At 36.3% G+C, this 13515-nt stretch overlaps 1 protein-coding gene across 5 annotated transcripts in view; it reads right to left on the reverse strand.

The window, feature by feature from the left end:
* Positions 1-1662: 1662 nt before the first annotated feature.
* Positions 1663-13515, reverse strand: part of INTS2 (integrator complex subunit 2) — a 79541-nt gene continuing 67688 nt past the window's right edge. For all 5 annotated transcript variants that reach the window (XM_058445812.1, XM_032162882.2, XM_032162883.2 and 2 more), the window contains exons 19-25: positions 11508-11633; positions 8863-9058; positions 6343-6594; positions 5879-5986; positions 5640-5745; positions 4125-4301; positions 1663-4018 (exon numbers count right to left, since the gene is read on the reverse strand). In XM_058445812.1, the coding sequence (XP_058301795.1) occupies positions 3849-4018; positions 4125-4301; positions 5640-5745; positions 5879-5986; positions 6343-6594; positions 8863-9058; positions 11508-11633 (1135 nt within the window). In that variant the 3' untranslated portion in view covers positions 1663-3848. The remainder of the gene's footprint in view (positions 4019-4124; positions 4302-5639; positions 5746-5878; positions 5987-6342; positions 6595-8862; positions 9059-11507; positions 11634-13515) is intronic.

Raw genomic sequence — 13515 nt, forward strand, 5'->3', positions numbered from 1 at the left:
ACAGGCTCAAGGTACGCGACGGCACCGGAAGGCTGTCGCCACTCCAGCAAATGCCTAGTGTTTGTTTAAAGTAGAAAGTCGTCTCGGTTTGACTTTTGAAACCAGCGAGAGTCTATGCAGCAAATTCCTTGGCAACTGGAAGTCTCATTCTTCACGTCCGTAGACCAGCGGAAAGGAAATATCTTTAAGCTTTGCCAAGTTCTTTGAGCATTTATCAGTGCCACTCAATTTAAATTACCCAGCTTTGCAGTAGCCAGGATAGCGAAGACTGAGGCGGGAATTGCCAGGTTGCTGAGCCAAACTTAAGAAGGCTCTGTGACATCGGGCTACAATCTATCTTTCATATATTCAAGGCTTTCCCAGATACTAAAATAAGACAGAGACAAGCTCTCAGGGTTTCCAGTATCAGATCACTTCTACTTCCATTAAGGCTTATCCGCTTTCCATCCCTCCTAAGACCAGTTTATTATTTGCCAATAGTACTTTTACTCAAAGAAAAGGAGGTTCATCATGATCTTGCCAAATCATGTTTTTAAAAAAAAAATCTGTATAACCTAAACTTGGCTCAAATAATAATGTCCCCAAAAGGCAGAACCTGATACTGTTTCTCAAATTCAAGTAACTAGTTTGGGGAAGGAGTTTGCTGGGAAGAAAGAGCAGGAGGGGCTAGTTGATTTGTTTGCCTCATTGTCAATTGTGATATATCTTACCAAAAATGACAAAACTTGTAGTCATAAAAATAAACTCTACCCTTTGACCTAGTAATCTGAGCTCCAGATATTTATCCTAAAAACGTAATCTAAACGAAAGAAAATGTGATACCGCAATTGACAATAATACCTATTGGTAATACTGAAAAAAATTATGAACTTCCCAGTCTAGTAATATGGAGGTAGTTATGATAGATGAATTCAATACATTATGAAGCCAATAAAATTATAAAAATTAAACTTGCGAGAAAAAATCCCATATAAGGTTAAGTGAAAAAAGGCAAAGCAAACCCCAAACTGGGTGTTAAGGATTCAGTAATGTGAAAATATATGGAGTAATTTACTGTTAAGACAATAAAAGGAAGGATAATGTTTTAAATCCTTAAAAATACCTTCAAATTGTTATTTCTCTTTTATAATTTTTAAAACATCAACTCTTGGCCGGGCGCAGTGGCTCACGCCTGTAATCCCAGCACTTTGGGAGGCCGAGGCAGGCGGATCACGAGGTCGGGAGATCGAGACCACGGTGAAACCCCGTCTCTACTAAAAATACAAAAAATTAGCCGGGCGTGTTGGCGGGCGCCTGTAGTCCCAGCTACTCGGGAGGCTGAGGCAGGAGAATGGCGTGAACCCGGGAGGCGGAGCTTGCAGTGAGCCGAGATGGCGCCACTGCACTCCAGCCTGGGAGACAGAGCGAGACTCCGTCTCAAAAAAAAAAAAAAAAAAAATCAACTCTTTTGAGTAACTGCTCTAGGATAACTACTCTCATTTTCCTCTCCTAAATTACTAAGGGTTTCTACTGGCTCTCACCTTGCATTGCCATTTAATGTATGTGGCATAACAGAAAGGGATACACGTAGGCCCTGGAGCCATAAATACCTCGAATACAGTCCCTTGAACTGTTCCCTTCAGGTTAACTCTAGTGGAATGAAACACAAAAACTACAGGTTCGTATGATAAAGAATATGAATGTTTATAAACCAATATTCAAAATAGCTGCACACATCTGTTTTCACTTGAATAAAAAAACACATTGTGACAAATTTTATAACCTTAACTTAAAATACATGAAGATTAACATTTACTAATATATTTACACATTTTATTTACATCATCAACAAATCTGATGAAAAAGAGTATATGTGATTATTTTAACACAGCAGGTTATGACCAGTCTTTGAATATTGATCCAGGAATGTGCACTGCATTTAGTTAGAAAACATACTTTAACTTTTTCTGAACTCCTAGGGCATATCTATTCACACAAAATATCGCAAGGCCTCAGTTTAAAAAAAAAAAAAAAAGGAGCAGTTGTATTTAATTTTAAGGGACTACAAAACTGCCTTGTTTAAAAATATGAAAATTCTTATGCTATTTTTAAGCATATACTTTTATTTTTCACATCAAAATTACTTAATTGAACATTAAGCATCTAATAAAAAGTTATAAATATTCTATCAGAAGTGATACTACGCAATTCATGATTTGAAACAGCTACAAACTCGTTCTCATAGAATATGAGGTAGGGCCAGTAGTAACCCCACTTTACAAAGGAAGAAAATGAGATGTGACTATTTACTAGTGAAAAGGCTAAAGTTAAATTTCATTTCTCAAAAACTACACCTTCTTATTAGCCTAATTTCTTTTACAAGTGAAGCGGTCTGGCTGGGTGCGGTGGCTCACACCTGTAATCCCAGCACTTTGGGAGGCCAAGGTGGGCAGATCACCTGAGGCCAGGAGTTCAAGACCAGCCTGGGCAACATGGCAAACCCCCGTCTCTAATAAAAATACAAAAATACAGGTGGTGCGTGCCTGCAGTCCCAGCTACTCAGGAGGTTGAGGCACGAGAATCCCTTGAACCCAGGTGGCAGAGGTTGCAGTGAGCCAAGATCATCCCACTGCACTCCAGCCTGGGCAACAGGGTGAGACTCCACCTCAGAAAAAAAAAAAAAAAAAAAAAACACAAGTGAAGAGGTCTGTTTCAAGTGGGGATGGGGAAGTGTGTGATTGAGGTATATCTCAGAGAGAGAAAAGGGAATTACTTTCTACATTGATAATTTTTTTTTTTTTAATGATTAGGGTTTACCTGAATGTGTCTGCCTAATCAATGGAAGTTACTGACAGAGGACTGCAAAATCCTTCAGCAAGACAGTATTTTCTACATTTTAACTTTTCCTCAAGTTCAAACACTGCATTTTCTTACTCAAAGATCTTCTCAAAGTAAGATATGAATTATAATCCTGATGACAAACCAAGAGCTCTTTAATCCAGTGGGTTTTATTGCTCTACCTTCATTTAATTTGATACATATTTCCCCCCTCTGAGCATTAGGTAAGTTAATAAAGTATTATAAAAATAAATTTAAAACATAAAACTAAATGAGATCTCCTCTCAGGTTCTTCTTTGAACAAAGATGTTTCTGTAAACACTTTTACACCAGTATCTTAAAATTCCAAATTATTCAAGTATCTCTTTAAACATATGGCTTCATATATTAATAAAAATTGAAGCAAATATGTGAAATATTTAAATCCTCATCTGTAATTCCACAGAAATCATTTACAAAAGCTACTTGCCTTATTAAAAGTCTTCTCAATACTCTTCCTTGAGAACTAGAATTCCAACTTGCCTTACTATTACCTGCATTGCAAATCTTTGAGATTTCTACTTGGGTTTTTAACTCCTAATATTTCCTTAATCCTCCTTTCCCTTTACCCTTTTTTCCTCTCTCATCTTTGCATCTTTGTCACATTCTGTTACAAGCTCACCGTTAAAATAAACACTAGGGCTACCCACAGACTCATTTTTATAAGAAATTAAAGGCATGGCAGTCTTCACTTCAAAAGCTAAATACAAGGCCAAATTCCCTTTCCAATAATGAGTTTCTTACATGTGTTCCCAGTGGAAAAAAAAAAGCTCAGCTGCTACAATAGAAACATACCAGCAAAGTAGATCCAAAGACGTGCCAATCAGAAACAAGCAAGTATAATTGTCATAAAGTTCTAAACTATACTCGTGTTGAATTGTTTTAGTGATTCCAAGATAATACTTTACTGTTCCCATTCAGTTTAGAGTTGTTACTAATATGCAGATTCATGTTGGGTATATGCAGCAAACAGCTTCTTTTTTGTTGTTGTTTTAAATTCCACTAACACTCATATTTATTATTTCAATTACTGTTCTTTCAATACAGTGACAGAGCTGTACATCAGGATCCATGCTTCCAGTGTCCCTGGATCCATTTTTATAAGATGAATCTTTACAGATTTGAGACCATCCACTTGGTTTCTCCTTTATTTGTTGAAGACCTACAACATAAGGGAAAAAAAACATTAAGGCCAAGAAATTTGGAAAGGAATTTGGCCTTTTTGTTTGAGATATTAAGATAACCCTTGAAAATAAGTTACCACTTACGTGTAATAATTGGATCAATGTCTCTTGTCTGAGTGGCAACATCAGAGGCACAAACTTGCCCTATTTGGATCAGCAAAGACATAATATCCTCATACAATGGAGGAAATGCTCGACAAAAAGAGACCAAACTTGGCAGAGTTGGCATAAAAAAAGCATACCGCTTAGCCTGTGTTAAAACTGTTGGAAAGAAATGAAACAATGTTTTAGTTTACAAATATAAATTCAACACAGCTTATACAACATACTAAGGGGAACTATGCTCTGTGCCGGAGATACGAAGTTCTCTAAACACAGCCAACCCGTCTTCAGAAAGCTCACAATCTAGTAGTCTCAGTCTTTATCCAAGATACAAATTATCATGCACAAGTTTTGCGATAAGTACATTACATGTTATTTCATTGAATTCCTACAATCTTATGAATGACCAACGTACTATTATGACTCATTTTATATATGAGAAAACTCTTAAAAAAGAGTTAGAGAGGTTAAGAAACTTGTTAAAGATCACAAGCCAGTTAGTGGTGGGGCTGAGATTGAATTCAGGCAGTGTAAACTCTTAATCACTACAAATAATTATAACAGGACGGAAATACAATGAAAAGAAAAACAATAGGGTATTATGGAAATATTATAATGAGAAAGAATACTAAGTTAACTATGCCATAACATTAAAGGTTGAATTAGGCCGGGCACGGTGGCTCACGCCTGTAATCTCAGTACTTTGGGAGGCGGAGGCGGGTGGATCACGAGGTCAGGAGATCGAGACCATCCTGGCTAACACGGTGAAACCCCGTCTCTACTAAAAATACAAAAAATTATCCAGGCGAGGTGGCGGGCACCTGTAGTCACAGCTATGCGGAGGCTGAGGCAGGAGAATGGCGTGAACCCCAGGCGGCGGAGCCTGCAGTGAGCCGAGATTGCGCCACTGCACTCCAGCCCAGGTGAAAGAGCGAGACTCCTTCTTAAAAAAAAAAAAAAAAAAAAAAAAAAAGGGTTGAATTATAGTTCATATATTTTAAAGTAGTTTATTTGCAAACCATTTTATTCTACAAACCAGAAGGTGGTTAAAATACCAGAATATGTTTTAGAACTTATGAAGACATCTAATACATTTATCTTTCATTTATACATATGATGATATTTTTCTGGAACTCTGAGCATTTGTAATAAATGAACATTTGTTATCTACTGATACAATTACATTCTGAAAGTGTATTTGTTTTCCATTTATAAAATACAGAAAGCTTATATTTGCAAATCTATATATACTCATTCACAAAATGAAAAATACAATTTGCCTACCTATTCATTCCCACTACACTATAAATCACATTTGTAAACAGAAGTTTTCAAAAGAAGAATTCAAAAGATGGCATAAGTTAAACTAGTACTGAACACATATTGTATCATACTGTCTCAGAGTGACAGAAAAAACATATTGCATCACTAATGCAGAAAATATAGGAACTATAATAATTTATGTCAGATGTTTGTTGATGTTGATTGCCTACATACCTGTTAACAAAGTTCCCATGACATTGACAGCTAAACGAGCCACACTAAGTGACTTTGGTAATGCATATTGGATACACAAGTGAGAAAGCAACTGGATAGCAAATATCTGCAATACAAAATCCAGTTATTACATGTTTCTCAAGAACATCTTTAGGTATTAAAAATTATAAAATGTTTTGTGTAACTAGTAAGACTGGAGAGAGAGATCAATTGTCCTAAAGCTCCAAAATGCTCATTACCTGTTTTTCAAGTTCTGGCTGTGCAATAAGCTCAGGTATGAAATCTAGACAGATGTGCATAGATGGAATACCTGCGACCGTCAGAGGCAAAAGTTCACATGGATAACCCTATCTCAACAAGAAACGGGAAAAAAGTCAGAAATAAAATAACTACAAAAGTACAGATAAAAATACAAATGAAAGATTTCATTTCCTTTCTGTAAAAGTTGCTCAGAAGGCTATAGTGCCCTATATGTAACCTGGCATTTCACCTTTCTGATGCACTAGAATAGAGATTAAACTATCGAACATTTCATTAGGTTAAAAAAAAAAACAACTAAAAATCTGGATTTTTCTCCATATTGCAAAGGCCCATGGATCATTTGTGTTTTCTCTGGTTTCTAAATGATCCCTGTTAATATAGTATTCAAAGCCCCCAAGAAAAATAAAGTTCAAACACAAAGCATCATTCTTTGGAAACCGACCTGAAAGTGAACAAGCTTAGCAATGTTGGGATCTGCAATGTACATTTGGTGCAAGAGACAACAGATAAGGCACTGAACTTCTCGAAGGTTACAGAGCAAATTGTCTTCCCTTTCCTCCATTCCCTTATTTGGAGCGCTGGTGGTAATAACACTTTGAACATTTCTTAACAAGCTATCTGGATTGACACCATTTGCTTTTTCCTCTTCAGTAGGTTGGCAAATCTCTAAGAGAATCTGGACAGCTGCACTATCCTATAAGCAAACAAAACATAGTAAAAGTAAGAAGTTTCTAAGAAGTTAAAAAAACAAATCAGATTTTATTTTCACATGAACAGATATGATAAAATAACTAATTTCTTAAACACACATACATAAAGAGGTACTTCTAAGAGCAGAAGTGAGCAATCTGTAGAGCAGTGGTTCTCACCTTTTTAGGATTATGAACCCCTTAGGAATCTAAAGAAAACAATGTACCCTCTCCCCATAAAAATTAACATACATAAACAAACATCATTACATAATGATATCACATATCTCTAAAAACAGATCCATGGACTCCAGTTTAAGAATATCTACTAGAAGAGTATTATGAATTCAGTTACATCCAAAACAAGCCCCAGGCAAAAATGACTTCTACCAGAATGTCCTTTCCTTCCTCTTAATCTCCCACTTTTCCCAGGATGCTATCCTGATTTCCCTTTTTTTCAACCTGTTTAAGGCTCTGGTTTCACAAGGAAAGAGTCTACCTTACCATCCATTCCACCTGCACAACTCATTGCTCAGTCTACAGGCTTGAGCATCATTGCACAGAGCAGTAGCTTGAGGGGTAATAGCAATATACTTGAGGCCCCTATATATAAAGGAGAGCTAAAATCACTCTCATCTAGCAGAAAGAAGTAAAAAATAAAAATGAACACATGACATCCACCTCTGATAGACAGCTACTGCCTAAGGTAGAGAAAACAATTACTTGAGCTAAGTGATTAAGAACTTATTATAAAGTGAGGTTAGACTACTTTATAATCCTGGTGCTTGGGGAAAAGAGTTTTTGGTTATTGTTATTGTTTTGTTTTGTTTTGTTGTTGTTGACTCAGGAGCCAGAGTGCCTAGGAGTGAATCCTGGTTCTGACATTTATTAAATGTGTAACCATGAGCAAGTCACTTAACTTCTCTGGGTCACATTTTCCTACTCTGTAAAAATGGAGATAATACTCTATACCTCATAGGTAGGTTATAAAAATTAAATGAGCTAATACATTTAAAGAACTTAGGCTAGCACCTACCATATGGTAAGCATTACACAGATGTTAGCTTTTATGATCTTCAGTCCCTTATCTGAAACTCCTAGGAACAGATTTATTTTATTGATTTATTTTATTTATTTTTGTTGTTGTTGTTGAGATGGAGTCTCGCTCTCTCTCCCAGGCTGGAGTGCAGAGGCACGATCTCAGCTCACTGCAACCTCCGCCTCCCGGGTTCAAGCCATTCTCCTGCCTCAGCCTCCCAAGTAGCTGGGACTACAGGTGTGGGCCACCACGCCCAGCTAATTTTTGTATTTTTAGTAGAGACGGGGTTTCACCATGTTGGCCAGGCTGGTCTCAAACTCCTGACCTCAGGTGATCCACCCACCTCAGCCACCCAAAGTGCTGGGATTATAGGCATGAGCAACCACGCCCGGCCAAAAAACTTTTCTAAATATACAGTTGAACTGCTTATATTGTCATGGTATTTATCACTGCCTGACATTTTATTATACATGCACTTGTTTTTCTGTTGTCTGTCTCCATAATTTGACATTTGATCTTAAGAAATAAATAACCAAGGATTTTGTCTTCTTCACCACTATATCCCCAGTTCCTGGAACAATACTTGGCACACAGTAGGTGTCCCAATAAATATTTGTTGAAGGAGGCCGGGTGCCGTGGCTCATGCCTGTAATCCCAGCACTTTGGGAAGCTGAGGCGGGTGGATCACCTCAAGTCAGGAGTTCGAGACCAGCCTGAAACACAGCAAAACCCTGTCTCTACTAAAAATATAAAAATTAGCCAGGTGTGGTGGCATGTGCCTGTAGTCCCAGCTACTCAGGAGGCTGAGGCAGGAGAACTGCTTGAACCCGGGAGGCGGATGTTGCCGTGAGCCAAGATCACACCTCTGCACTCCAACCTGGGTGACAGGGCGAAACTCTGTCTCAAAAAACAAAAAAACAAAAAAAATGTGCTGAATGAATAAACGTATAACTCTAAACTCGGAATAGGTAAACACTGAAATTTTATTAAAATATGAATCTTATTTAAATGGTTATTTCATTCATATCATGAAGATTATTCCTGATTTCAGAAATACAACATATCTGATATTCAGAAGCAAAGGTAACATCATTGTAATAGGTTCTATAATAAAAGAAATGCACAATATGTCACCAATGTACATGGAGGGCACAATGTGCCATCTCTTCAACTGATTACACCAGTAGAGAAGCCCTTGCTCTTTTTGACTAAATTTTACTTTAGCAAAATTTACCTGAGCGGCCAGTAATGCATTTTTCAATTCTTCTCTGGTAACTTCCGGAGCATCAGTTTGTCCAACTAAACCGACTGTATTATTCTGGGAAGGCCTATCTTGCTCTGTTTCCTTCAGATGAGCACTAAGGTAGGCTTTAGATGCAAGAAGATATCCACTCAACATGTGTAGGGTAATATCCATCAGTGGGGGGCATCTAAACAAGGAAAGCAGAGAAGAAAAATATATCAGAAAGAATATAAATTTATAAATTAGCCAGAACATGATCAATTTAGTTTAAATGCTGAGAAAAACCTGAGTAGTACATAGTAACTTTTCCCACTAAACTATTCATTCTCAAAAGTTTAATATATGTTTCTTATTCTCTGTATTTCAAGATTATATAAATAGTATTACTTGTTTCATCTTATCAGCTAAAGTCAAATATGTATAATGTAAATTCTAAAGAAAAGATGACTGGGTGCAGGCAAAACAATAATGCATTAAAAAAACTGTAATATATGTACAAAAAGCTAATATCCTTTATAGATAAAGAGCTCTTTAAGTCAATAAAAAATATAGGCTAAAATATAAAGAAGGAATAAAACGGCCAGTAAATACTGTTAAATGTCCAATCTAACAAGAATATAAATTAAAATGGGAATCTATTTTCACCTATCAAATTGGAAAACATTATATAAAATAGTGCAGGAAAGTATATAATATCAAACACTGCTATGGAATGTAAACCAGTTCAGCCTTTCTACATAGTAGAATGAAAATATGAATTAAAAGTCTTGAAAATGAGCACAATACTTTTGCCCCAATAATTCCATTTTTCCATGTTCTAATGAAATACTCAGCATGGAGAAATGCACATAATCACCAAAGCACTATTGGTAATAGCAAAAAGTAGAAATAAAATATCCTAGGGGATTGGGTTAAGCATAGCTCTATAAAATGGAATACCATGTAGCCAATTAAGATAAGAATATAAACTAGGCACAGTGGCACACAACCATAATCCCAGCTACTCAGGAGGCTGAGGCAAGAGGATTGCTTAAGCCCAGGAGTTCAAGACCAGCCTGGACGACATAGCAAGACCCCCAACTCAAAAAATAAAAAAAATTTGAAATAAGAATATTAACATGAAAAAAGGTTCACAAGTTGTTAAGTGAAAAATCCAAGCTACAAAAACATTAGATACAATTTGATAGCAGAATTTAACAACTTCCTTAAAAACTGAATCACCTGAGGTGACTGAGGTGTAAACTCACCTATTTCAGTGGATTTTTAACAATGATAAATCATTTTTTTGAGAAACAGCTCTTTTCTAGAAGTGTTATTTATTGTGGTTTTCCTTTTATTAGATACTTAACATCATTTACATATAGTTTGTTCTTCTGATTCCTATTTCCTATGAGAACTTAATCTTACCAAACCATATTTAGCTAATTTTGCAGATTTTGTCACTTCGAGAATGTCATCCCTTGGTTGATGACAGACAAGTTTAAATATCAAGTGTATCCTATTTAGTCTTCCTTACTAGTTTCTCTCTCCTCTAATCCATCTAGCACAAAGCATCTTTTCCTAAGTTATAACCCAAACTACATTAGCCTAATATTCAAGGCCCTCGATAGCCTGACCCCAATTTAACTTTCCAACTGTAAAATGTTCTTTTCAAAAATAACCCTCTTTACCCCTTTCTCATTCTTGCTTCTAAACTTCTGCTTATATTATTCTTTTTCTCAAAGTACCTTCCTTGACTCCCTGACCCCCATCTTTATACTATTAGATGAATAAATATTCACCTAAACCCTATGTCCACTCTTCTTTTTTTAAGTTTAAATAAAGCAGTGGGAGTGAAGAGGGAACAAAGAAATCCGTACCTGATTATGATCAATCAGTTGTAAACACCACTGCACTCGAACCAGCCCTAACTCCATTCTTTAAAACATTACCCATATCCCATCTCCTCTGCCTCTTTCCTGAACTTTTAAGAACATTCATTTACCACACCATTCATCCACATGACCATATTATGTAACTTATCACGTATCTATCTTATGTCCCATGCAGATGATAATCACTTTAAAGGAAAGCCCCTCAACTTATATACTTTTGATAGTACTTATCATAACAACTGTGACTCAAAGATTAATGTTGGAATTAACTAAATTCTAACTTTTGAGATGAAGCCACTTGAAAGCAATGCTTAAGTTTAGCAATTGGTAAGGATTTAGAGCCAAATGTGGAATCAATGAAGCTAACATCACTATTGTGCATGCCAAAAAGGTCACAGTTTTAACGCAGGTAATGGTTCACAAGAAACCAGTTTTTTAAAAACCTTTTTAACGTGAGAACAGAAATAGTTATTCTTTACTGGTCTAAATTGTGAGAGAGAAAAACCACTATTGGTGGCACCAAAACCAAGAATGGCATTTCTCTAAAGCTAGGTTTTATTAATCACATACTAAATATTAAAATGAATATACATTTCATGAATAAACACGACTAAAAAAATAAGACAAAAAAACTGCACAGGTCACACTGCCTACTTATCTGCAAGAAAAATTAAAATATAAGTTTAAACTGAATTTCATCAATTTCTTTTGACTCTCCAAAGTACAGCTCTATAATAAAAATGAAACTCAAATGACATGTACCTGTGAACCCTCTGATCACACCTTAGGACAATGAGAGGATCTATCATCAGGTCATTCTGAGTATACTTCTGTTGTCGTACAAACTTTATTGAAGGCTGAAGTGCATTAACCGTCATTACCCATAGCCTGATGAGAAAATAATCACGTTTAAAACAGTTTTTTATGTAATTAAAATCTGTAGCCATCCAGTCCTTTCTATCTTAGAAAGTTATATTCAGTAAATAATTAGAAAATACGTATGAATGAACTTTGAAAAAATTTAAGCTACAGACATCTAACCTATTATAAAATCTCTTTAAAAAAAAAAACAGAGATAAAACAGTAAACACAAAGTAGTTTCAGAAACGTTCACAGTAGTAATGGAATAATCATGGCATATAAAATTAAAACCTGAGTTAAAACCTTAGTTATACCATACTTGCTATATGACTCTGTGTAAGTCACTGAGGCTCTCTAAACTGTTTCCTCATCTGTAAAATAGAAATGACATAATACCCGTAAATGAAATAAGACTTGCTAAAACATTCTGTATCTAGTTCCATAAATACAAGTCACTATTCTGGATTTATCATCATAAAGTCTCCAAGTGAGATGCCACTTTGAGACTAGACATTAATAGATTATAAGTGGTTACTAAAATGACTGCACATCATAATTACTAAGGGTTATGCAAATACAGAAGGTACTTGATCTTATAGTGAAGCCCAGGAATCCACCAGAGAACTTCTCCCTCTTAAATATGACTGTATAAACAAGGATCATCAGACACTTAAAGAAAGCTTTTACTTTGAAAAAGATTAAAATATGCAAACAGGAAAAAAGGAACTCCAAACAGAAAATGTAGGGATAAGGAGAAAAAAAAATTTCGAACTATTAATATCCTAAAAGAATAAAGTATTTTATACATGAAACAAGAACAAGAGGCATTTAAGAATATTCAGATAACAAACAGCTCTTAGAATTAAGAACAGGGCCTGACACAGTGGCTCACACCTGTGAAATCCCAGCACTTTGGGAGGCTGAGGCAGAAGGATCACTTGAGCCCAGGAGTTCAAGACTAGCCTGGGCAGCATAGTGAGACACCATCTCTACAAAAACTAAAAAAATTAGGCAGGCACGGGGGTGTGCACCTGTAGTCCAGCTATTTGAGAGGCTGAGGCAGAAGGATCGTTTGAGCCCATGAGTTTGAGGTTACAGTGAACTATGATTGTGCCACTGCAGTCCAGCCTGGGTGACAAAGCAAGACCCTGTCTCTAAAAAGTAAAAATAAAAAATAAATTTTTAAAAAATGAACTAGAATTCTACACTTAGGCTAAATATCAGTTACATATGAGAATAATTCAGCATCTCAAAAAAGTTAAGTTTACCACACTCTCTTTCTCAGGAAGCAAGATGAGTGTGTGTTCCATTCACTAAAACGAGGATATAAACCAAGAAAGAGAAAAATATGGAATTCAACAAAGAAGAGTGACAATAGCAATTTGTCCCAGATGGGAACATGAAGACGGAAAGCTCTGAAAGGAATGTCTCCAAGAAAAAAAAAATAGTGTTTCGTTTTTTTTTTTTGAGACATGGTCTCAGTGGCACGATCTCACCTCACTGAAGCCTCAATCTCCTGGGCTCAAGCGATCGTCCTGCCTCAGCTCACCAAGTAGCTGGGAATACAGGCATGCACCACCATGCCCTGCTAATTTTTGTATTTTTTTGTAGAGACGGGGTTTCACCATGTTGCCCAGGCTGGTCTTGAACTCCTGAGCTCAAGTGATCCGTCCACCTCAGCCTCCCAAAGTGCTAAGATTACAGGTGTGGGCCAATGCACCTAGCCAAAAAAATGTTAATGATACATTATCTAATGTGTTATGATTAAGTGTGAAGTAAATTTCCCCTCAATAATGAAGCTTGGGGATGAATTAGTTATCGGTTATTGATACCAATTTAAAAAACTGAGCAAATGGAAAAAAGGTATTAACTAACCGAACGTATATGTTGAGTAAGGGGGAGGGCACTT

This window comes from Hylobates moloch, unplaced genomic scaffold, assembly GCF_009828535.3.
Source record: "Hylobates moloch isolate HMO894 unplaced genomic scaffold, HMol_V3 SCAFFOLD_10, whole genome shotgun sequence".
Taxonomy (NCBI): domain Eukaryota; kingdom Metazoa; phylum Chordata; class Mammalia; order Primates; family Hylobatidae; genus Hylobates; species Hylobates moloch.